We start from the raw sequence: 22,789 nt of genomic DNA, 5'->3' as shown, positions 1-22,789 counted from the left end.
CTGGGTGCCAGTCCTGCCTTCCTCTCCTCTCTTTCCCCTCCCGGGAGGCCTCAGCACGAGGAAGGTCTTTCCAGGCAGAGCTGATCCATAGCTGGAGCCACGGCATCTGGAGCGAGGGAGTTCCCGGGGGCCAGGAGTATTCAAGTAGGAGCTCAAGTTCTATTCTGTTTCTAGGACTCTAAAGAATCCTTATTCTTTTTTGTTTTAACCAATTTTTGACCATCTACTATATGGATGTGTTCAAAATTAAAAAGGTACTAAAAAGTAGGCAATGTTAATCTCCCTCCTATCCTTCCAGCGATATTTTAAGTACCTGTAAATACACATCTGGTTTCTTCGTTTCCTTCTCTGAACACAAGTACCGGCCTGCTACCTCTGCGCCCTGACAAAATGGGAGCTCTTTGCCCTTCAGTGCATTGAGAACATTCCCATCGCGTCCATCCCTTGCTCCTGCCCCGCTGTCTCATCCCTGGTTCCCGAGGCTGGTGGGCCCGCCCGATGTCCCAGTGCACGCGGCACAATGCGGCAGCACCCCGGGCGGGGAGGTGCGAGGTAAAGAGCACCCACTTTCACTAGCTCCTGCCAAACTGCCTCCTTGCCATGGCCCACCAACCCATGCCTCTGTGCTTAGAGAGCACGCTCGCCATCAAGTGTTCACAGATTTCTTGACTTCGGCCAACGTGATGGGTGAGGATAGCCTTGGTGTAGCTTTAATCCGCATTTCCCTTGTGATGACTTAGACTCAGCATCTTCCCCAAGCTTGAGTCATTTGCGTTTCCTTTTTCATAAACTGGCTCTTCGTCTCTTTTGCCCTTTTTGCTGTGGGATGTGCTTTTTGCGTAGTAGTTTGTAGGAGCTCTTTCTAGATTCAGAAAATTAGCCCTTTGGCCAGTGAACTGCAGACGATTCTTCCTAATTCATCTTTCGATTGGGCTTGTGTTTTTGCCAGAGGAATTTTTTTATTTTTCTGGATGTGAATCTGTCGTCTCTTTTATGTCTCCTGGATTTTGTGTCCGACTTAGGAAAGTCTTTCCCTAGGGACAGCTGGGTGGCTCAGTCGGTTAAGCATCTGACTCTTTTTTTTTTTTTTTAATTTTTTTTTTCAACATTTATTTATTTTTGGGACAGAGAGAGACAGAGCATGAACGGGGGAGGGGCAGAGAGAGAGGGAGACACAGAATCGGAAACAGGCTCCAGGCTCTGAGCCATCAGCCCAGAGCCTGACGCGGGGCTCGAACTCACGGACCGCGAGATCGTGACCTGGCTGAAGTCGGACACTTAACCGACTGCGCCACCCAGGCGCCCCGCGTCTGACTCTTGGTTTCAGTTCGGGTCATGATCTCTCTCTCTCTCTCTCTCTGTGAGATCTCTGAGATCTCTTTCTCTCTGAGAGCCCTGCATCGGACTCTGCACTGCACTCACAGTGCAGAAACTGCTTGAGATTCTCTGTCTCTCTCTCTCTCTCCTCTGTCTGCCCATCTCCCTCTGTCTCTCTCTCTCTCCCCTGCCCTCTCAAAATTAAATAAACTTAAAAAAAAAAAAGAAAGAAAGAAAAGTCTTTCCCACTCCAAGATGATAAAAAAATGTCTCTGTTGGTATCATTTGGTGATTATACGTTTCTGGGTTTCTAATTTTTTTTTTAACATTTATTTGTTTTATCTTTTTGGAAGTTTATTTGGGAGTATAGTGTGATCTTTGTTCTTTTTTAGATGGCTTCCCAGGTCCCTACTCTCTGTTCAGTAATCCATTCTCCCCCTCTAATTTGAGATGCCACTTTTATAGTAGACTAGTTTTTTGTTTTTTGTTTTTTAATGTATTTAGATCTGTTCCTGGTTGTTGTTGTTGTTTTTTATTTACTTTCACTTACCTCTCTGGTCTCATGCCTATATAATACTGCTTTAAGAACTATAATTTTAGATTATGTTTTAATCATGATCTTTATTTTGAGAGTCTCTGGTTCCCTAGGGTCATGGGTAAGGGTGGGCTGCAGAACAGAGGGGCCCAGGACAATGCTGGGGGGGGGGGGGGGGCGCTTGGGACAGGCAGGGTAGCGTGAGCAGATCTGGGTGTCTACTTGGGGACCTTCCCCATCCACCCTAGTCCTCCCAAAGGTCCTGTTTCCCAGAAACAGGAGACAAGTCCAGAGGCCCAGAAGATGAGAAGTGTGGGGCTTTCCAGTAAACAGGAGGTTGTTTCCCCGAGATGTCCCCTTCCTGCCCCACCCACCCACAACGCCAGAATCCATCCAGACACCACTGCTGTGAGGGGCTCTCACCACAGCCCCCACCTCCCCAGGGTGCCCCCCACCAGTCCCGGCACTGATCACACCCCACGGCCCCCGTCTGCGACCTTGCCTGACTCCCCTGCCAGAGTGGCGGCAGTCCCCAGCCCAGGGCCTGCGTGGAGGATGTGTCTGCCAGTGACCCAACCTGAGGCCCAGGGAAGAGGACTGGGTGCCACAGTCATGCGGCAGTGCTGACTGAGCTGGGGCAGGGCCTGTGCGTCTGCCCCACCGCCCCCCCCCCCGCCCCCCGCCCTGACCCCATTGGTGCCTGTGTACCATCTGACCACGTTCCCTTCATCAGCACTCCCCATGAATTCAGACTCCCTCCAAACGACCGGCCCAGGCTCCCCAGTTCTTCCCAGCCATCTAGCCTGTCCCCCCCTCCAGCTGCAGCGTATGTAGGAAGGCACATCCACGCCGGGCCCCGCTCATCACGATAGCCGATGGCCATAGCCATCCTGTAGTGGGCGCTTACTCTGTGTGTCAGACACTTTCCACAGTGTTTCAGTCACTCCTGGTAATCATCTTGGTCATTGGATATTATGCCCACGTTTTCAAATCACACCACTAACATTTGGTAAGCCTTTACTATTTGGGTACCAACCCTGTGCTTAGCACGCCATTGCTGTCTCTCCCTCATCCCCAAACCCCTGGCTGGTGGGCACTCATCCCCCACATTGACCACCCAGGAAACATGCTTCCGGAGGTTAGCCTCTCCCATTAGGCCGAGGGGCTGGGATCTGACTGAAGGGTGTGGCTCGTGCAGCACCGAGCCCTGGCCCGTCACCTGCCATTTGGATCGTAGAACCCAGATTCCAGCCGCCCCCAGGAGGCCGACCTGCTGCCCCCTCTGCCAGGCTGGCTTCCAGCTCCTCCTGGACGCCAGCATGCAGGCGAGGCTCACTGCACGGAGGTGCCTCCTGTGTCCTCAGTCCCTTCCACTGTCCCCTCAAGCCAGCATCCCACCTGCACAGAAGACCAAAGACCGCTTTCAGAGGAGGACAGTGGGCCATCTCTGGGCCTTCTGGGTGGGCTTTATCCTTTCCGGTCCGATATGAGGAACGATGGTTCCCAGCGTTGCTGGGGATCAGTGCTGGTAATGTGTCTTAAGGATACAGCGTGGGGTGGGGGGGTCCCACAGACACTGAACACTGCGGTAATGCTGCCGAGCATAATGGTTGCCATGACAGCAGCTGCAAAGCTCAGAATAAAAATTTTAATTGCATTATGATTATGGGAAATCAGTTTTATTGCAAGTATTTCCCCTAGCAGTTAAATGCAATAAGACTGTCAGGAACAACCCTTCAGAGACATTTGCTGTGCCCGGGACCTGTCTGCAGGGGGCAGCAGGGGGCAGGGAGCCTGTGTGTTGAGGAGGATTCTCTGGGACCCTCAGGACACTCCTTGGCCTCCCTCTACTGCAGCGTGACTTCCCAGAAAGAGCATGACCTCTGGGACAGACCATGGAGTTTGCTTCAGTATCTGCCCCCTCAGAGCTACGTGGCAAGCCGGCCTTATGCTGAGCTGTTTCCCTATGTGTGATATCAAGGTGATAATGACCTCACCTGGGACCTTACAAGAGTAAACGTGAGGAAAACAGGATGTCCCTGCCGCAGGCACACAGGCCCTCCCTCCTCCGTGTCCCTGCGTTTCTCCCCTTCTCGTGCCCTGTCCCCCCCGCCCCAGGCCAGTACGTTACAGTCCATAAAGGCCCCTACCCATCTCCGCCTTATTACTGTTTCTTATGGGAACATTCGTTTTGGGCTGATGGACCCGAATGACAAAGCTCCAAAGGGAAACTTAATCCCAGGCCAGAATGAATCTTCTCTGCCTGGCAGGGAGGGAAGATGGAGCAGCCAGTGTCTGCCCTCACCATCCTATCTTGTTCAGTTCCGTTTGGGAGGGCTCTCACAACACAGCCGCCTCCGCCTCGCCTCCGGGAAAGGCACAGCAGGAAGGGAAGGGGGGCAGTGGGGAAACAGCTTGCAGCGGCAGTAGGAAGTCAGTGAAGGCAGGGGACGGTGGCCTTGACTTGGCCCATTATGGAGAGGGGCGTGGGGGCTTTGGGGTAGAGATGTGACCCGAGCCTTAAGTTGCCAGGCTTGGCGGTGAGCGGAAGGTGGCTGGAATGAGCGCCGAGCAGGGGGGTAGAGGGTGGGGCTGGGGGCTGAGTAGCCAGAAACCAGGCTTCAGGCTCCACTTAGTCTGGGGAGCATCTTGTGCTGCGTGAGAGGTTTCAGATCCCAACTGTCCCCAAAGCTCTCTGTCCCTTGAAGCTTCCATCTTGTCTGCCCTCCAACGTGTGCTCCTTGTTTCCTCTAGGAGGCAGCCGAGAGGGCAGCCCCCATAAACACAGTAGAAGCTGGAAGCTCAGGGGCAGGAGCTGGGAGCCCCGGCTGTGGGGCCAGTGGGCCAGAGCTCTGCCTCACTTCCGCCCGCTCCAGCCTGAGGGGTATCGGCTCCTGTAGGGGACCCGGCTCCCCAGCCTCCTGCCCCTGCGGCCTAGATAAGTCACCCTTCACCTCAAGGGCTGCTGGCAGGGCTAAGTGAGGCCTTCGACATGACTGGCTGGGCCCACGAGAGGCCCCCACAGGCCAAGAGTCTCCCCTCCTCACACCCTCAGTGGGGCTGAACCTTGGGCTGCGCCTACGCCTCCCCCCAGCTTCCTCCCACTGTCTCTCCTCCTCAGCCTCCCTTCTGTTCTCTGGAGGTCCCCCGGCCTCCTCCTGCCTCTGTCTCTCACTGTCATTTCTGGCTAGCCATCTCTGGCTTTCTCTCCGTTGTGCCTGGCTCTCTTCTGCTTCCCCCCTTCCCTTTGTTGGTCTCTCTCGCACTCTCCGTTTCTCCCTGTGCCTCTTCCGCAGTCTCTGCTTCCCTGCCCCTCTCTCGGATGCACTGGGGATGCTCAGGCTGTCCAGACACACCTGCTCTGACCTCCTGTCTGGTGACTCTTCCCCTTCCAGATGGGGCTGGTGGTCATCCTGGTGTCCACGGTGGTGGCCATGTCGGCCGTGGCCCAGCTGTGGAAGGACGAGTGGGAGGTGCTGCTGATCTCCCTGCAGGTGAGGGGGTGAGGGAGGGCTGGGCAGCCACTTCCCCAGGACCTTCAACACAAGGCAGTGCCTTTTCATCACTCACATCTTTCCAGACGAAGGCCCAGAGAGGGCAGGGAGGGGCCCAGATCACAGAGCAAGTCAGAGCAGGGAGGGTGCTACACCTTGGGGTTTCTGCAGAGATGAGAGTTGCCCACCCCACGGACAGAGATAGGCTGGCTGTGAGGGTGCTGGTGACCAGAGGGTCTAGGCATGGCTGGGAGCTCATGGTTCCTCTTGCCCCTTCCCGCACACAAGGGCACAGCGCCATTCCTGCATGTAGGGGCCCTGGCCGCCATCACCGCGCTCTCCTGGATTGTGGCAGGACAGTTCGCCCGTGCAGAGCGGTCCTGTAAGTATGACTGCCTCCCAAGTACCAAAACCAGCTTGTCCTGCCCCCACCTGGACATCACCTAGGTGGCCACTCTCAGCATGGAGGTCCTGGTTCGGAGTGGCCCACAGGGTCCACTGAGGGTCGCAGCCTCGGTCAGCCTTGCACGTTTCCTCCTCTGTGTGTCTGTGTGTGAGTTAGAAGTCCAGCTTGCCTTCCTAGCCAGATGGGGGCTGGCCATGGTGTAGGGTCCCTTCAAAGCATTGGGTCCTGACAGGTAGAGGGAAGAGGGGCCCCCACCCCAACCCCAGCCTGCTCAGGATTCACGGGTGGGCCCTGTGGAAAGCCAAACAGCTCACCAGGTAGCCTGACTCACGGCCGATGTCTGCAGCCTCCCAGGTGGCCATTCTCTGTATCTTCTTTGCCATGGTATTTGCCTTCTACCTGGCCCCTCTCACCATCTCATCTCCCTGCATCATGGAGAAAAAGGACCTGGGCCCCAAGCCTGCCCTCATTGGCCACCGTGGGGCTCCTATGGTGAGTACCACCTGAGGGTCCTAACAGAGCAGAGAGGGGGGTGGGCAGTTCTGCCATTCTAGGGGAGACAGGCCTACAGGACCTATCTCCTTGTAGGGAAGATATAATATGTGTAATATGGTAATAGCAGGAATCTTTAGCTCTTTTGGGGGGCATATGGGAAGGGTTGGTGAAAAAGCTGGGGAGCTCAGATGGGACTGAATCCTGAAAAGTCCTGAAGGCACCTCGCTAAAAAGATTTAAGTTTTTATCCTGAGGGCCCTGGAAAGATACAGGCAGGCTAGGTTGTGGGTTGGGAAGGCCCAGGAGAGAGGGGGAGCTGGGTGTGGGGAGGACAGCCGGTCCCCGGGTTGTAGGAGAACCCTCTGGGCTGTGGGGTGCAGAAGGGAACAGGTACAACTCAGAGCCCACTGCTAGAGGGAAGGTACTTGAAGAGGGTTGAATTAGAGACAGAAGGGAGTCAAAGTCAGAGCCCTCTGACCCAGCAGTAGTTTAGAGGGTGGCTCCAGAGCCATGCTTCCTCAGCCCTTTGGCAGCTGTGGGAGCCTGGACCAATCCGTGTCTGCTCTGTGCCAGTTTCCTCATCTTGTGTCTTGGGATAACAAGAGTGCCTGCACCGGTGCGCCATGTGAAGTACCCAGCTATGAGCCTAGCACACACAGAGTGAGAGATAGATATTTCTGGCTTCTGGGGCAGGCTGTCTCCCTTCTCTGGACCAGGGGGTTCTCCTGCACCAACACCTTGACTTTGTGGTTCTTAACAGAGGCAGTACCTATTATCACCACCAGGAGGCGCTTGGGGCCTGCGTGAGAGTTTCTTTTTCTTTTTCTTTCTTTCTTTTTTTTTTTTTTTGCAGTGATTGAGAGTTCCATGTATCATTGCATTTCAGGGCAGTCAAGGCAGCCTCACAAAGTAACTTTTAACGTTTATTTATTTATTTGGGGACAGAGAGAGACAGAGCATGAACGGGGGAGGGGCAGAGAGAGAGGGAGACACAGAATCGGAAACAGGCTCCAGGCTCTGAGCCATCCGCCCAGAGCCTGACGCGGGGCTCGAACTCACGGACCGCGAGATCGTGACCTGGCTGAAGTCGGCCGCTTAACCGACTGCGCCACCCAGGCGCCCCATAAAGTAACTTTTAAAAGGAGGTGTTAAGTCTGGTGGGGCTGTGAATCACCCTTAGGTTTTTCCCCACTTTCTGTGTTGAGTGTTACTGTGCCCGTTTTGTAGGTAAGATTCAGATACCTGTGCCTGAACCGGCCCCTGGTACCCTCCCAACACACCCTTCGCTGGTCCCAGTACCTCCAGGAGGCAAACAGCTGGAAAGACCATGGCTCTGGAGCCAGAGGGATCTGGATTTGGGGTCCAGTTTTGTCCCATATTGCCTGTGGGTGTCGGGGGGTCACCAGTCCCCTCTGAGCCTCATGCTGCTGACCATTGTGAGGATAATTTAGAAGCATAGCCTTTGCAGGTGGGCAGGGCCCAAGGTTACAGCACCTCTTCCATCCATGACCCAGATTACCCACCCACCTGCTCTGGAGGCCAGGGGACAAGTAGGTGTGCCCAGGGGGGTGGGCACTCAGCCAAGGGGAAGGAACCAGGTGGCCCCAGCATGGATCATTTTTTTAGTAGGAAAAAGTAACATTCACAGAAGTGGCAAGAATTGTATAAGGAATCATATAATGAAGAATAATATAAGGAATCCAAGACCACCTTCAATATTTATCAATGTTCTTGCCATCCTTTGTTTCATCTGTCTCCCTACTTTTTCTTTTCTGATGTAAAATTTTAAAACAAATCCCAAACATCCTATCATTTTGCCCATATATACTTCATATATATGTATCTCTAATACATAAGGACTTTTTTCTTTTAAACATAGCCAAAACTACAATGCTGCTGTCACACCCAACAAAATAATAATTCTTTAATATTATCTAATACTGAATCCATGTTCAGTTTTCCTTTGTTGTCTCAAAAATACCTTTTTACAGTTGTTGAAAATCAGGATCCACACGGAGAACACGTAGTGCATCTGGTTGACATGTCTTCCAAGTATCTCTTAGTATAGAACAGTCCCCCTCCCTTTTTCCCATATGCTGTTTATTTGTCAAAGAAACGGAGTCATTTGTCCTGTAGAATTTCCCACGTTGTGCATCTGGCTGATTGCATCCTCTTGGTGGTTTTTGAGGGGCCAGCACGAGTGTCTGACACGGCTCCATGTGTCACTGTGCATGCACATGTATCGGTGTCTACACCTGTGTGTATCATTGGGTCTGGATCCACACATCTGTGTGTGATAAGCCCAAGTGCACATTGCTGTCTTGGTGTGTCCGTGTGCCCTTGGGTGTATGGTTCCTCTGTGGGTGCAGCTGGATGTGTGTATGTGTGTGTTCTTTAATATTTGGTCAGACTAACTCCAAAGTCGGGACTTTTAACCACAGTGGCCTGCCCACCTGAGTTTGTGACAGCCACCCCTCACATACACACTCGAGAAAAGAACCCCACTTGGGCTCAGGCATGAGACAGGTAGGGATTAAGAATTCACCCTGAAATCCCACATGTTTCTAAGAGCCCTCCTGGAGTCCCAAGGCTGGCCAAGGAGGGCTAGGTTTCCATGCCTCCCTCTCCCGGAGGCGAGCACCTATCCCTGGGAGACCCGACTAAAAAGCCTCTGGAGAAGAGACTCTGCCCCTCCCAGTCACTTCCTCTGTTCCCCAAGGGTCTTTGTAGACCCCACTGTGCTCCTTTGTGTTCTTCACACAGTCAACCTCCTGCAGCCTCGGCCCCCAGAAGAGTAATGGCACCTCTTGTGAGAGGCCTGGCCGCAGGACGTTTAGAGGCGAGCTGGGCAGGAACTCCACCGAGTCCATGCCTGTCTCTAGATGCCTCTGTGGCCTTGTTCCACCTCTCGCTGGGGCCACACACAGCCCACCTGACTGGGAGAAGGTAGCCACGTCCCCCAAAGTTGCTCTGCCCCAAGAAAAGTGGAAGAAAGGAACTCAGTTATAGAGACTGCTGATGCCCCTTATTTCATCTGTGAGCTTGATAACACTAGCCTATTTTATAGCTAAAGAAACCAAGGTGCAGAAGGTGAACGACTGGGAAGTCGAATTGCTCCTTCTCAGTCCCCACAGCCCTTGCCGTGCCAGGCTGCCTCCCAGAGGAGGGTAATGTGTTACATGTTGGAGCAGCATGGCCAGAGGGAGAGAAGATGGGCATGTGTCTTGGTGGGAAGTGAGATCAGTCGCAGGAACCCCTTCCACCCCATTCCTTCACTGCCAGGAGTCCTCACTCCCCTCCCTGTTCCAGCCTGCACTGCGCTGGGTTCTAGCCCACTCCTTGATATGGTGGTGACCCCCAGTGGCAACAAAGGGTATGACAGGGTCTTCAGGCAAGACAGAATTAGGGAGGGAGACTTCAAACTCCAACTCTCCCAACTGGAAGGACCCTCAGAGAACAGTGAATATATACCCCAAGGGGAAAATGGGGAAACTGAGGTCCATAGGAGAAAGAGATGCACCAGCGGTTACAAAGTTACTTTATGGCAGGGCCAGGGCTAGAACCAGATCTTCTGACGTGTATGCTATAGGATTAAGAGTCATTTATTAAGCATTTATTGTACGTCAGGCAGCATGGTTGGGGGCTTTTAATCCATGTAACAGCCTGGGGGATGGCCTTGTCATGGCTTAAACGGTGCCATCCTGTGTCCCCTCCCCTCTCCCTCTGGGATCTCCACCCAGACTCCGGGTATAATTGGGAGGAAACATGGCTTGCACCCCAGCCCAAGACTGTGACGAGACAGAGGACTGTATAAAAACCCTCACACCCCCATATATACATCAACACTAACCACCTTGCCTCCTCCCCACCCCACCCCCAAAAAAACCTGTGAGGCAGGCATGATTTCACAGATGAAGAGACCGAGCCTCTGAGAAGCTGCATGGGTGTCCAGGGTCCCACAGCCACTGCTTGGAGGAGTTGGAATTAGAACCAGACTTACTCCAGCCTCCCAACATGGAAGGTTCTAGATTGGCTGGGGAGGTGTACATCAGCTAAATCTCGGCTCTCCCTTCCTGCCCAGCTGGCCCCAGAGCACACATTGATGTCCTTCCGGAAGGCCCTGGAGCAGAAGCTGTATGGGCTACAGGCTGATGTCACCATCAGGTAGGTGTGGGGGTCAAGAGGACCACAAGGCCTCTCATCCCTGCCGCATCCGGGACCCTGCTGGAGAAACCTCGGGTCCCAGAGCCTCAGAGATGGGGCTTGGGGCTTGGATGATCTGCCACAGGGCTGACACCCTGTTTGTGCCTAATGCCAGGATATAAAATAGGGAAATAAACACATGCTCTTGGTTCAAGCAGGGGTGAGTGTTTGGGACCTGGAGTCCTGCCACAGATCTACTTGAAGGAAAGACTAGATCTGTGTGGCTCAGCAAGATGGCTCAAACACCAATGGGCGGAATGAGCACACTGCAGAGTGATGTATTCACTGTGATGTCAATTATATTTAGAAGACGCAGAAAAGGATTTGTACGTTTTCAACGTGTAGATTTTAAAAGTATGTCTTAACATGAAAGGTCAAGAAGAACTCATACCAATTTCACAACAGATTATCTCTGAGAGGGGAAGGAGGTGGGGCTGCCATGTTTAGCTACACAGGTTGTGTAGTGAACAAGACACCACATACGTGAGGGGCCAAGCATAGATATCATTGTTAGATAACCCACCGGTCCCAGTGTAGATACCACAGAATTGTGTGTGTATCGAAACTTAATAGCAGATGGAGGTAAAATGCCTTGAGGCAGGGGGGCACAGGTGCTTTTTACTATTTCACACTATGACATCATATGTGGTATCGGCAGCCCCAAACGGGTAGACTAGGATGGTGGGAAGGGGGAATTTGTCAAAGGGGCCTGCACCTGTACTGTTCTAGTATGGCATCACATGGCCCGGGTTCTAAGTAAGGTTATACCATTTACTGGCTAATGGGTCTTGAGCTAGGTACTTCCCTCTCAGCCTCAGTTTCCCCATTATCAAACGAGGCAGCACTATCTGCTAGGGCTGCTGAAAAAATAGACCCAGCCCTCCATCCTCAGCAGTCCCTAACCCCGTCTGACCCTCACAGAGAGCCAGAAGGAGTCACCTGTGAGTCCACTGCCCTCCCGGTGCAGACAGGGAACCTGAGATCCACAGAGGCAAAGCCTGCCTGGATGTCATGGGGGTTGTATAAGTGGATGGGAAGGAGCCTATGTGTGTTGGTGGGGGGGATGACTGGTGGGCAGGTGAGGGACCTGGGTGGACAGTGATTTGGGGACCCCACCTTCCCGTAGCCTGGATGGCGTGCCCTTCCTCATGCATGACACCACCCTGCGGCGCACCACCAACGTGGAGGAGGAGTTTCCGGAGCTCGCCCGCAGGCCCGCCTCCATGCTGAACTGGACCATCCTGCAGAGGCTCAATGCCGGCCAGTGGTTCCTGAAGGTCTGGCTGTACCTGTCCCAGTCCTAGGCATGGAAAGCACAGGCGGGGACCCCATGGAGTGAGAGGGCCGGGAGTGGTCATCAGCTCAGATGACCCCTAGTCCCCTAGCATCAATGACTCACAGCCAGGTTGGTTAGTGGCCTGCTTCGGCTCCAGCCACTGAAGTCCAGATCTCATGGTTGTCACTGCTTCTTCTGGTTCTGTCTCCCACATCAGAAAAAGTTGGCGGTGATGATAAGAGTTAACAGGTAAAACTATTAACTCTGTCAAACTCAGAGGGAAATTGGTTCTCTGGTGTGAAATGCTACTAAAGGAGAAATGTGCTGGGGTCTGGGATAAGTTCCAAGCAGGTGATTCTTTCAGGAAAACAGGTGTGGCCCAGAGAAGTTAGGGTTGGGGTCTTCTAAAAGCCCCACAGGGCCACAGTCATCAATTTACCTGACCCACACACCAGCAGACACTGGCAGCTCAGGGGTCTCCGTGCTTAGTGGCCAAGAAGGCACACGGAGGCCCCAAAGGGCTGGCGAGGCAGCCATGTGTGTTCCTATCTCTGCCAGACGGATCCCTTCTGGACGGCCAGCTCTCTGTCACCCTCCGACCACAGGGAGGCCCAGAACCAGTCCATCTGCAGCTTAGCAGAGCTCCTGGAGCTGGCCAAGGGCAATGCCACGCTGCTGCTCAACCTGCGTGACCCACCACGGGAGCACCCCTACCGTGGCAGCTTCCTCAATGTCACGCTGGAGGCCTTGCTGCGCTCTGGGTTCCCCCAGCACCAGGTGAGGCCCTGCTCAGGAGCCCTGCCCTGCCCCCCTGGAAACCCAGGCCTGGCTGGAGCAGGACTCCAGCGTAACTTCACTGTGCCTCCTGTCCAGACCTCAGTTTCCACATTTGTAGAATGGGGGTAACATGCCCCTTGCCTTCCTGACAGGGTAGTCGTGGAGACAAGAGGGAAACAAGAAAGTCCTTTAAAATGTACAAAGGGCAGGAGCAGGTTCTCTGGGACACTGCTATTTCCACGAAGCACTGCCCGCATCCTTGTGCTGTAATACTTGGGGGTCAGAGGAATTCGAAACGAATTTATGGCAGCACACTAAACTGGTGGCATCCTATAGAGTGACTGACGCTTGGGTTATCAGTCTTGTCATGACAGGGGTCTACAGGGGAAGCTCCCTGAGTTGTTGCCAGAGCAATTGCACAGCCTTGGCTGGGACCAGGTTGACCCCTGTAGATAATGATTACACATAAGCTCCACTGTGTGCCAGGTCCCAGCTCTCTGAAACCTTCCAGGGGCTTCAGGCTTCTTTAACAGAAGAGAAAGCCGAGGCTGCCCCCTCTCCTGCCTGCAGGTCATGTGGCTGCCTAACAGGCAGAGGCCCTTTGTGCGGAAGGTGGCTCCTGGCTTCCAGCAGACATCAGGTTCCAAGGAGGCGGCCGCCAGCCTGCGGAGAGGCCACATCCAGAGGCTGAACCTGCGCTACACTCAGGTGTCCCGCCAGGAGCTCAGGTGCCTGCCCCAGCTCACCAGGGGGAGGCTGGATGCACAGAGTTCCTGGTTCAAAGAGTGGTGGTGGACAGCATCAGGCAGATCCAGGTTTTGTCTGAGTTTGGTCCTCTGGGAGTGGAGATTCCTTTCTCCAGGGCCAGTTGTGGGTGTTCCTTTCTCCAGGGCCAGGAGGTTCGTGAAGGGGGCATGCTTTACAGGCCCAGAGGCCCCAGTCTGAGGGCTGACCAGCCTCCGTCCCCCTGCCCCACAGGGACTATGCATCCTGGAACTTGAGTGTGAACCTCTACACGGTCAATGCACCGTGGCTCTTCTCTTTGCTGTGGTGTGCAGGAGTCCCATCTGTCACCTCCGACAACTCCCATACCCTGTCCCAGGTGCCTTCCCCTCTCTGGATCATGGTAAGTTGGGAAATTGTTGGGGGGGGGGGGTGTGCAGGAGGGCACCTGGGGGTGTAGAGGGAGCCTGTGATACAGGGTGGGGGGGAGGCTCGATGCTCAGGGCTCTCTGGTGAGGTCTCAAGGGTGGGGGCAGCACATGGTGGGGGGTTTAGGCTTGAGGCAAGAGGAAGATCTTCATGGCCTCTGGAGTCTGCACTAAGGTGCTGGGGGGTGGGAAGAACCTGGGCCCAACCCACAGGGAGAAAAACATCATTTAAGGGCCCCAGAGGAGTAAATTACTACTTGGGGGTTGGGTTTCGGGAGTTTGTTATATTTTGTTTTGAAGAAGGAGAAGGCATTAGAAAAAGAGGGTAACAACAGGACAAAGATAGGGAACATTTAAAAGCTGCTCTGAGAATACACCAAATAAAACCAGTTTTCAACTGGTTGATTGGGTCCCTATAGACTGGCCTGGGCTCCCATCCCAGCTCTGTCACTGGGGGAGCCCCCCACTCCTATGCTCCCCCTGGCTCCCCACTGCCATCTCCGTGAGGACAGGACAGCCAGTCTGAGGGTCTTGTTATGGCTGAGACAGTGTCAGGGTCAAGTAACCAGAGCTAGGTTATGGATGGTTGTGTCCGTCCACCTACCAGAGGTCCTTGCAAACCTCCAGAGGCTCTGCTGGGAACCAGCAGTGCGCACACTCGGAGGTTCAGGCGACAGCAGCTGACCAGCAGCAAGAAGTGCTCCTTTGTCCAGGCCCCGTCCCTCCTCTACAGCTCACCTGACATCAAGGCCTGGCTACACTGGAGGCTTTGCCCTCCCTGATCCCGGGAGCGGGCAGGCCTTCACTCAACACCCTACAGTGACACACGTAATCTCACACCTGCACAGATGCCACACACACCCCTGCATATGTACTAGTCACTTACACCCCCACATTCAGCTATGTGTCTTTTGTTACTCAGCTTCTGCTTGGAGCCCCCCTTTAGCACACAAACCCACCAGGCTTATTCACAAATGCCACCTCTACCCTGAATACCACACAGATCTTTTTTTTTTTTTTTTGAGTGAGAAAGAGGGGAGGGGTACAAGTGAGTGAGGGGCAGAGAGAGAAGTGGGGCTCACTGAAGCGGGGTTCGTGCTCACCTGATGTGGGACTCAAACTCACAAACTGTGAGATCATGACCTGAGCCGAAGTCAGATGCTTAATGACTGAGCCACCAGACACCCCACACAGATCTTTTTTATCCTACACACACACACACACACACAGGCTTACAGTGTTCAGAGCCTACTCCTACAAAATATCTCAAGCCCCGAAGCCCCCTCTGGATCCTCCCAGCCCATCCCTGATAGTGACGTGGGGTCCCCCTGCCCATATGGAACCTCGGTCTGGGGCCCCGGTATGGACTGGCCAGGACTGAAAACTGGCCACTGGCCATCTGTCCACAGCCCCCGGACGAGTACTGTCTCATGTGGGTCACTGCAGACCTGGTCTCCTTCAGCCTCATCATTGGCATCTTCGTGCTCCAGAAGTGAGTAGGCTTGGACGCCCTTCCACAGCCTTCCCTGCCCCACAGCAGGCGAGCCCCCACCTCAGCCAGTCAAACCTCCCCAAGTCCTGGGCCAGGAGAAGCCCTGACCAGGCAGCGTGTTCAGGGTAGGAGGAGGACTGCCCAGTGGCCTGCAGCCCGTCCTCCTCAGCCAGAGCTGAGTGGCTTCGGGAACAGGTACCCGGCTAGGAGCCCATAGCCAACCAAGCTCTGACATGATTTGCTATGTGGACTTTGGCTTGTGTCCTGACCTGTTCCCCGGGGCCTGGGTTGTCACCGGCACTCAGGTGTGCCGTGCTGGAGACCTCCTGCCTGTCAGGGTAGCAGCTGAGCTGGTGGCTGCAGTGGGGAAGTGGGGTTGGTCTGGGGGAGGGTTTAGGGCCAGGCAGGGGCCCCAAACCAGCCACAGACAACAACTGGCCGTTCTATTCCTGACTGACGTTCTCTCTCTGTCACACACCGCTCTGATCCGGCGCATGTCCCTCCTCTCTCTCCCCACCCCCCTCTCTGCTGCACTCTGGCATCTCACAGCTATCACTTGATCAGGTAATTCTGGTGTGGTCTTCCTCTCCTGTCCCTCTTTCTCCCTCTTCCTTGCCATTCCCTTCTCCAGTTCCCTCTGAAAACCTGCCGTGCACTGAGACGGTGCCTGGGTCAGGGTCCCTCGCGGGTCACCCTCCCAGACACCTCCCCTCGCCTGAAGCCTCCTGCTGTCCCCTGCCCTCCTTCTCTCCCCCACAATCCTCCCTTCTCTCCCCATCTTGCCATGTGTGTCCTTCTGCCCTTTGTTCCTCCTCGCTGTCTCTGTGGATGGGAACCCATGCTTCCCTGCAGGTTTGCTGACCTGGCCTCTCTTAGCACCAAAGCGGCTCCCCTTGGGGGAGGGGCTGTGCCTGGCTGTCCCTCCCCTGCCACCAACTCTAGCACTAGCAGGGGCCTTCGCCACTACCCTACCAAGTTCTGTTCCCCCCTTCCCACTTTTGGCTTTGCCTCTGTTTATCTTTCTCTGTGTCTCTCACTTTGTGACTCCTGCCCCCCCCTTATACACACAGCCTCCCTGCTTTCCCCTGGGGGCACCCCACAGTGGTTGAGCTTCCTGTCCTAGATGTGCCTGGCTGCAGAGACCCTGGCCTGACACTTTCCTCCTGGGTTCGATGTTAATTTCCAACAGGAGTCCTAGGTCCTGGGGTCCAAGCCCTCACCTTAGCTAAGTGCCTTGGGCCCTCCTGCTTTATACAGCCTCACTAACCAGCTTCCAGAGGACCCTCCCTGGCTGAGGGGCTGAGTGCAGCAAAGGGACATGTACCTGGTCCTTCATTTGCAGCCAGCAGACATCCGCATGTGCTGGTGCTGTGCTGGGCCTGCAGCGGGGAGCCAGGCCTTCGCTCTCGGAGCTCCGGTGTGCTGGGTGGGGGCCAGCCAAGGTGGCCTAGGTGCTGGGATGGACATGTCCAGCCAGGGTCGTGTCACTGTCTTCCTGGGGGTCAGCAGAGGCCTGATGGAAGAGGGGACCCTGAGGGAGAATATCATTCCCTGCGGGCCCCCTTCCTCCATTCACTCACTGAACCAATACTATGGGCACCTGCCACACAGCAGACATTGAGGTTGGTGCCAGGGACACAGTGGCAGATAAGAGACCTATCGCTGCCCTCAAGGACATGTAGGGCAGCCAGCCCAGCCAGAGCACAGGCTGCCTTCCCCTCTGCTTCCTGCTTCCCCCTTGTCTGTCTGTTCTTTTCATTCACCCATCTGCCTGTCCATCTGTCTGTCCATTTCTGCTGTGCTGACCCCATCTGGAAACAACTGATTTCTCATGGAGTCCGGGCTGCCCGCACCACCCCCGCAGGGCTCAATGTCCGAGGGGTTGGGTTCTTGTTTCCAAGCTGACCCCTGCTTCTCTTGGTGGGAATGGGGACAGGGGTTCAGTCAATCTTTCTGTCTAGTTTGCAGGACAAGTCATAAGTTCAGAGACCAGAGATTTGGGGCTGGTTCAGAGGTACTGCAATAGCAAAAACTGCTGTGGGCTAGGTACAGGAGCCCAAGTTCCCCAGCTCTTCCTGGCCCCTGCACGCCCCGTACAGCCCCACCTCTTGCCCATTGGCTTAATTTTATCCCCCACCTCATCCCTGCCTCAGCTGTCAGAGGGATTAATGCTGTATCTAGCCTGTGCCTCACCGTGAGGAAACAGGTCACTCTCCTAGGGTTGTTGGAACAGACCCGAGTCACTGACACCCTTGTCTCTGAACCTGTGAAGACAAGCTCCCCACTTGTCTTCACAGCTCCTCCCCTCACTCCCTCCCCTCTTTCACTTCCACTCCGGGGTTTCCCCACTGGCTTCACTCAGCCTGGTCCTGATGGTGGAGCTGGACGACACATCAGCCAGGACTCCCTGAGATTGGTGTGTACCCCACAGATGGCTCATCAGAGTCAGGTCTGCTAAGCTCCCCCACCCCAATTTACCCCAGAAGTCAGCGTGCAACTGCAAGCACCCGAAACAGAACTCACCAACCCCAAACAAACTATCTTCCTGGGCAAGGAGGGCTGACCTAGGGTTCCGGGGACAAGAGAGAGGCAGGAGAGCCCTGGCTGAGTCAGGGGACTCTGACGCAAGCCCTTCTCTGGGCCTCAGTTTCCCCATCTCTAGTCAGACAAGAGTCCTGCTGGCCTCTCAGGCCCAATCCGGACAGGTTCTGGAATTGGGCAGGATCCTCGCTCCAAGGAAGGGTGGGGAAGGACCTGTGCCCATGGGGCCGTCTCTGCAGGTGGCGCCTGGGTGGCATTCGGAGCTACAACCCCGAGCAGATCATGCTGAGCGCTGCGGTGCGCCGGACCAGCCGGGATGTCAGCATCATGAAGGAGAAGCTCATCTTCTCAGGTGTGCAGCCCTGCAGGTTGAGACGGGTGGTGGGCTCAGTTACCACCCCACGCATGTACTCGAGTATGTGTACACACATTCACCCACAGCACGTACAGCCAGGAACACAGCACGGACATACATGTACCCACCCAGCTTCACATACACATACAGAAACATGTACCCCTCCGCATGCTGTCATCCACTCCAAGCCCTGGGGCAGTCAGCCCCATGGGTGGTGGACAAAGGACAAAAGTGTGGGGGTGGGGGAGTCTGCTTTTAAGGCTTACCCTCCTTTGCCTGGTTTATACACCACAGATATTGATTTTTTTTCCCTTCTGCTTGCTGCCAGCCCATCGATGGCATTCCCAGTCTGATGGAGGAGGCAGCCGTAAGAAAAAATACATAGAAACTTGGGTGTCACTAGAGCTCCAACAGGTGTGCTGAGCCAGAGTGGGGTGCAGAGAAGAGTGGTCAGAGCTCTCTGGGACAGTGAGGGTCTTGGGGCCCACTTTGCAAGGAGGTGACCTAGTGGGAATGGGAAAGATGAGTAGGAGGGGTCTGGGTTTGAGGTGAGGACTGACCAAGCAGAGGGAAGGAAGGGTATTCAGGCAGGAACAGCATATGTTCAGAGGTAGTGAGGGGGCATGGCTTACTGGGGTACCAAGAATTATCATTCCATATGGTGTGGGGGGGGGGCTCAGGTTCACTTACCCTGAGGTGGCACTGAGGGGGGCACTTGGGCCTCGAGTGTGTGGTCAGGAGCTTGGGCTTCAGTTTGAAAGCAGAGTATGGTCACAGGCAGATCTGTCCCTGTTACAGGAGGGCTGTAACAAAGCACCCCAAACTGGTGGTGTAAACAATAGAAATTTATGGTCTCAGTTCTGGAGGCCAGAAGTCCAAAATCAAGGTGTTGGCAAGGTTGATTCACTCTGAGGACTGTGGGCGAAGGATCTGGTCCAGGCCTCTCTCCTTGACTTGTAGGTGGTCATATCTGTGTTTACGTGGTTCTCCCAGTATGCATCTCTGTGTACAAATTTCATCTCTTCCTAAGGACACCAGGCATATTGGACTAGGGCCCACCTTGATGACTTCATCTTAACTAACATCTGCAACAACCTTATTTTCAAATGAAGTCACATCATGAAGTACTGGGGGCTAGAACTTTCAACATACGAATTGGGGGGGCAGAGCACAATTCCACCTCTAACAAGCATGCAGGGTGAACTAGAGAGGGGGAAGGTGGAGATGAGGAAGCCAGAAATTCAGGTGAGAGATTAGGCATGGGAACACAGAGGAGAGGAGAGATTTGAGGGATATTTAGGAGCCAGATGGACTGGGGTTCAAATCCCAGCTCTGTCCCCAACTAGAGTGTGAACCAGAGCACATTGGCACCAGACCCTTCCTGTATAAAACGGACTGGCACCTCCTGCCCCTCACAGGGTGCTTGTGGGGTTAGCACCATGCATGACCCAGCAGTGTGCTTGGTAAACACGGCCTGAATGAACGATACCCCAGTCGGGGTGACTGGTTTGGGAGCTGGTTCCTAGGATTGTGTGAACATCCATTCATTCACTCTCCCCTTTATTCATTCATTCCTTCAACAGATAATTGCCAGGCACTGTTTTAGGTGCTTAGGATTTACAGATTCTTGCCTATGGGACACTTACATTCCTCCTCCCTTGGCTCAAAAGACCGCCCTCTCCTGGGAGCCTTCTCTGAGCACCAAGGCTGGGTTGGAGGGCCTCTCCTGGTGGTTCTCAGCCCTCTAGCCACACTGGGGAGCTCCTGTAAGGGCCAAAGGCACCCGGGGTCCCCAGGCTCCTACAGCCTGGCCCAGGGAAATCAGAAGGGGCGGGTGGAGTGAATGGAGAGCCTCTAGGCCTCTAGGCCTGGAAGATTCTGCCCACGCAGGCCCCCACCTCTCCTTCAGTGCCAAAGGCCATTCATTGAGCACCTTCGGATACAGACTCTGAGGCAGCCAGCCACAGCCCTCAGGCCACCCTGCCCACTCCGGGTTGAGAGGTCCTTTCCAGAGACCCTCAACCTCACCAAGGCACCCTGAGTCCCCTCAGGGTGGGCTCAGCTCCACTCAGCAGACACTTCCTGAGCCTCTGCTCTATGTCCGGTGCTGTGCCAGGCAGTAGGGACACAGATGCACCCAGACCTCACCCCTGTGCTTGAAGTACTCCAGTTGGTGGGGGCCACAGATAGTGACAGTACAGGATGCGATGGGGCAGGGGGAAGCAGGGGCTAAGGTGGACATGAGGAGGCCCCATCCCAGCTTGGGGGGCTCAGGGGAGGCTTTTAGGGAACCATAATAACAGAATGAGAAAAATTGAGCCATATTTTAAGAAATAAAGTACCGATGGGGAAGTCACTCCCAGGAGAGGGACCAGTGCGTGCAAAGGCCCTGAGTAAACACATGAGCACCAAGCCCAGGAGGGTGCAGATGGTTTTCTGTGGCTGGGAGGTGGAGTTCCAGGGGAGAGGTGAATGGGGTGTGGCCAGAGTGTTTGCAGAGTCCAAGGAGGGCCTTGAATACCAACCTCAATAGCAAACCTGAACCCAGTGATTTCATCAGCCTCCAAGTGCCTGAACAGGAGCTGTGTGTTGCAAGTTACCCTTCCCCCTCATCTCCCAGCCATCCTCACTGAACTCTCTTCTCCCTACTCACGTTCTGCCTCCCTCTGGCCCAGCAGAGATCAGCGATGGCATGGAGGTTTCCGATGAGCTCTCTGTATGTTCAGACAACAGCTATGACACGTATGCCAACAGCGCTCCCACCCCTAAGGACAACCGAGGGAGTGGCAGCCGCACCAAGACTCTCACAGACCGGAGTGGGCGTTAGCCGAACGCTGTTTGTCCCAGCCTGTACCTGTACGTGGAGACCAGGGGACCCAAGAGAGCGGGCAGAAGCATGTCTGGACCTGGAGTGCTCTGGGAGCTGGCTCCACGGCCTCCTCGTTGGCTCCGGCCCCCGTCAGCCATGGCCCTCCTTGAAGGGGACTCCCCTCTCTCCTGAGGCCCAGCCAGGTCAGAACTCCAGCCTCGCAGAGGCCCCTGCTGGCCTGGGGCCCCTTCTGGGAAGTCTGGGGCCCAGGGCCTGGTCCTCCCCCGGAGGCCTTCCCTTGCATCCTGATCTGGAAGCTCTGATGGCTCGCTGCTGGGCCGTGTGGCAGTTGAGGATGTGGATGTCCACATGTGTCCATCCTCCCTTCTATGCTGAGGTAACCGACTTCTTCGGTGTCTCCTGCCTTGAGGGCCTGGGCTGGGCCTCTGCCCCCAGCAGCTGTTCTTCACATCAGTCTCAAAGCACAAGGAGGTTCAGCCCAAGAAGAAAGCCTGCTGTGGTGGAGACACTCCTCCCTGACCAGCCTCCTACCACCACTGGCCCTGCCTCAGGAGAGGGACTGAGCCACATCCCCAGGAACAGCTGGAGATGGCCAGGAGAATAGGCCTAAGGCTGCTTTATCCCTCGCCCTCGTGTCCAACAGACTTCTAGGGCAGAGTGGCACAGAGGCCCAAGAGATCTGCAGACTGATACAACCTCAGGTTTCCACATCAGTGGCCACAGGGCATTGGCCACCTAGGAAGAATGTCCTAGGCATGGCCAAGGAGGCCTACAGCAGAGCAAGCCTGACAGCTTTGGCCAATATGATTAAAGCTGCCATCCTGACACGTGCTGTCTCTGAATGATCTGTGGGAGGACGGGGAGAGAACTTGAGTAGAAGAAATGAGTAGAAGAGTGGCAGGGTACTTGGGCCCCTACCCAGTATCACCATGACACCAGGGGTTCCTTAATAACCCTGGGGTTGGGGACCAGCATCCCCATACTGTGGTGGGGAGATGGTCTTGGAGAGATAAAGTGACCATCCAAAGCCACATAGCTTAGAATGGGCAGAGGCAGAATCCTGCCCAAGCTCTGGCCCCAGAGCCTATGCGTGCGCGCCTTCCATAACCAGCCAGGAATGGCAAGGCAGATGGGGAGACCTCCTGGGTCCAGTGCAGGGCTGGGTGGTGGAACTAGCAGGTCCCCTCACAGCCATATGGAGGTGCTTCTAGGAGCCAAGGTATGTACCTCTTCTGGATAGAATTATTGGGGTCTAAGCAATTCTGGTACCTTCTTGGAAGAAAGGAAAAGAAACCCCTCCCAAATTCTGAAATCCAGACTGTGCCCCCCACATTAACCTCTAGGACCACCCTCTGGGAACTGTGAGGGGATTCACACTCCTTCCCTCCTACTGAACATATACCAAGTGCATCCCTTTCAGGGACAGAGGTCAGCTCCCACCTTTCCCTGGGCACAACGTATAAGAGAAATCCTGAACAGCCAGGTCAGGGATGGGCTGCACTGCTCTACACAAAATGCCCCCGTAACCTCTCCAGCCTCTGGCAGGCCCACCCAGGAAAGTGGATTTGACCTTTCATTGCAGCCCTTTCCTGTCCAGCCAGTGCCCCTGGCCAGGATGTCCCAGGTTCATGGCCACACTTAGGCAACTTGAGACCTCCCAAAGTCTTCAGGAGCAGGTAGAGGGGGCTGGGAGTTCAGAGTGGAACAGCTAGCATCCCTCACCAGGGCCCTACACTGTACCCACCTCCCCAGTGCACAGGCAGTCCAGCTGCCTCCCCTCATCCCCCAAAGCAGAGGGAGCATGGAGACCATTCCCTAGGTGGGCAGAGGGCCAGTCCTGTCTCCACCCACAGCTGAACCTGCAGCCTGTGGTCAATGCTGGCTCCTGTCCCTTGACTGAAGAATTACTAAGAACCCA

The 22,789-nt window shown here is 54.9% G+C and overlaps 1 protein-coding gene across 9 annotated transcripts in view; it reads left to right on the top strand.

The window, feature by feature from the left end:
- GDPD5 (glycerophosphodiester phosphodiesterase domain containing 5) overlaps nucleotides 1-21,698 on the top strand; it is an 87,921-nt gene extending 66,223 nt beyond the window's left edge. For 6 of the 9 annotated variants that reach the window (XM_086678335.1, XM_086678336.1, XM_086678339.1 and 3 more), the window contains 12 exons: nucleotides 5,248-5,346; nucleotides 5,635-5,728; nucleotides 6,099-6,244; nucleotides 10,328-10,410; nucleotides 11,576-11,726; nucleotides 12,284-12,502; nucleotides 13,073-13,230; nucleotides 13,481-13,628; nucleotides 15,063-15,145; nucleotides 15,695-15,709; nucleotides 17,926-18,038; nucleotides 20,717-21,698. In XM_086678335.1, the coding sequence (XP_086534461.1) occupies nucleotides 5,248-5,346; nucleotides 5,635-5,728; nucleotides 6,099-6,244; nucleotides 10,328-10,410; nucleotides 11,576-11,726; nucleotides 12,284-12,502; nucleotides 13,073-13,230; nucleotides 13,481-13,628; nucleotides 15,063-15,145; nucleotides 15,695-15,709; nucleotides 17,926-18,038; nucleotides 20,717-20,868 (1,461 nt within the window). In that variant the 3' untranslated portion in view covers nucleotides 20,869-21,698. The remainder of the gene's footprint in view (nucleotides 1-5,247; nucleotides 5,347-5,634; nucleotides 5,729-6,098; nucleotides 6,245-10,327; nucleotides 10,411-11,575; nucleotides 11,727-12,283; nucleotides 12,503-13,072; nucleotides 13,231-13,480; nucleotides 13,629-15,062; nucleotides 15,146-15,694; nucleotides 15,710-17,925; nucleotides 18,039-20,716) is intronic. The other 3 variants (XM_086678340.1, XM_086678341.1, XM_086678342.1) reach the window with 3 other exon arrangements.
- Nucleotides 21,699-22,789: the final 1,091 nt, after the last annotated feature.

Source organism: Puma concolor, chromosome D1 (assembly GCF_028749965.1).
Source record: "Puma concolor isolate L17-30 chromosome D1, mPumCon1.1.hap2, whole genome shotgun sequence".
Lineage (NCBI taxonomy): Eukaryota > Metazoa > Chordata > Mammalia > Carnivora > Felidae > Puma > Puma concolor.
The sequence above is the reverse complement of the archived record's forward strand: the minus strand, read 5'-3'. Positions and strand labels throughout refer to the sequence as shown.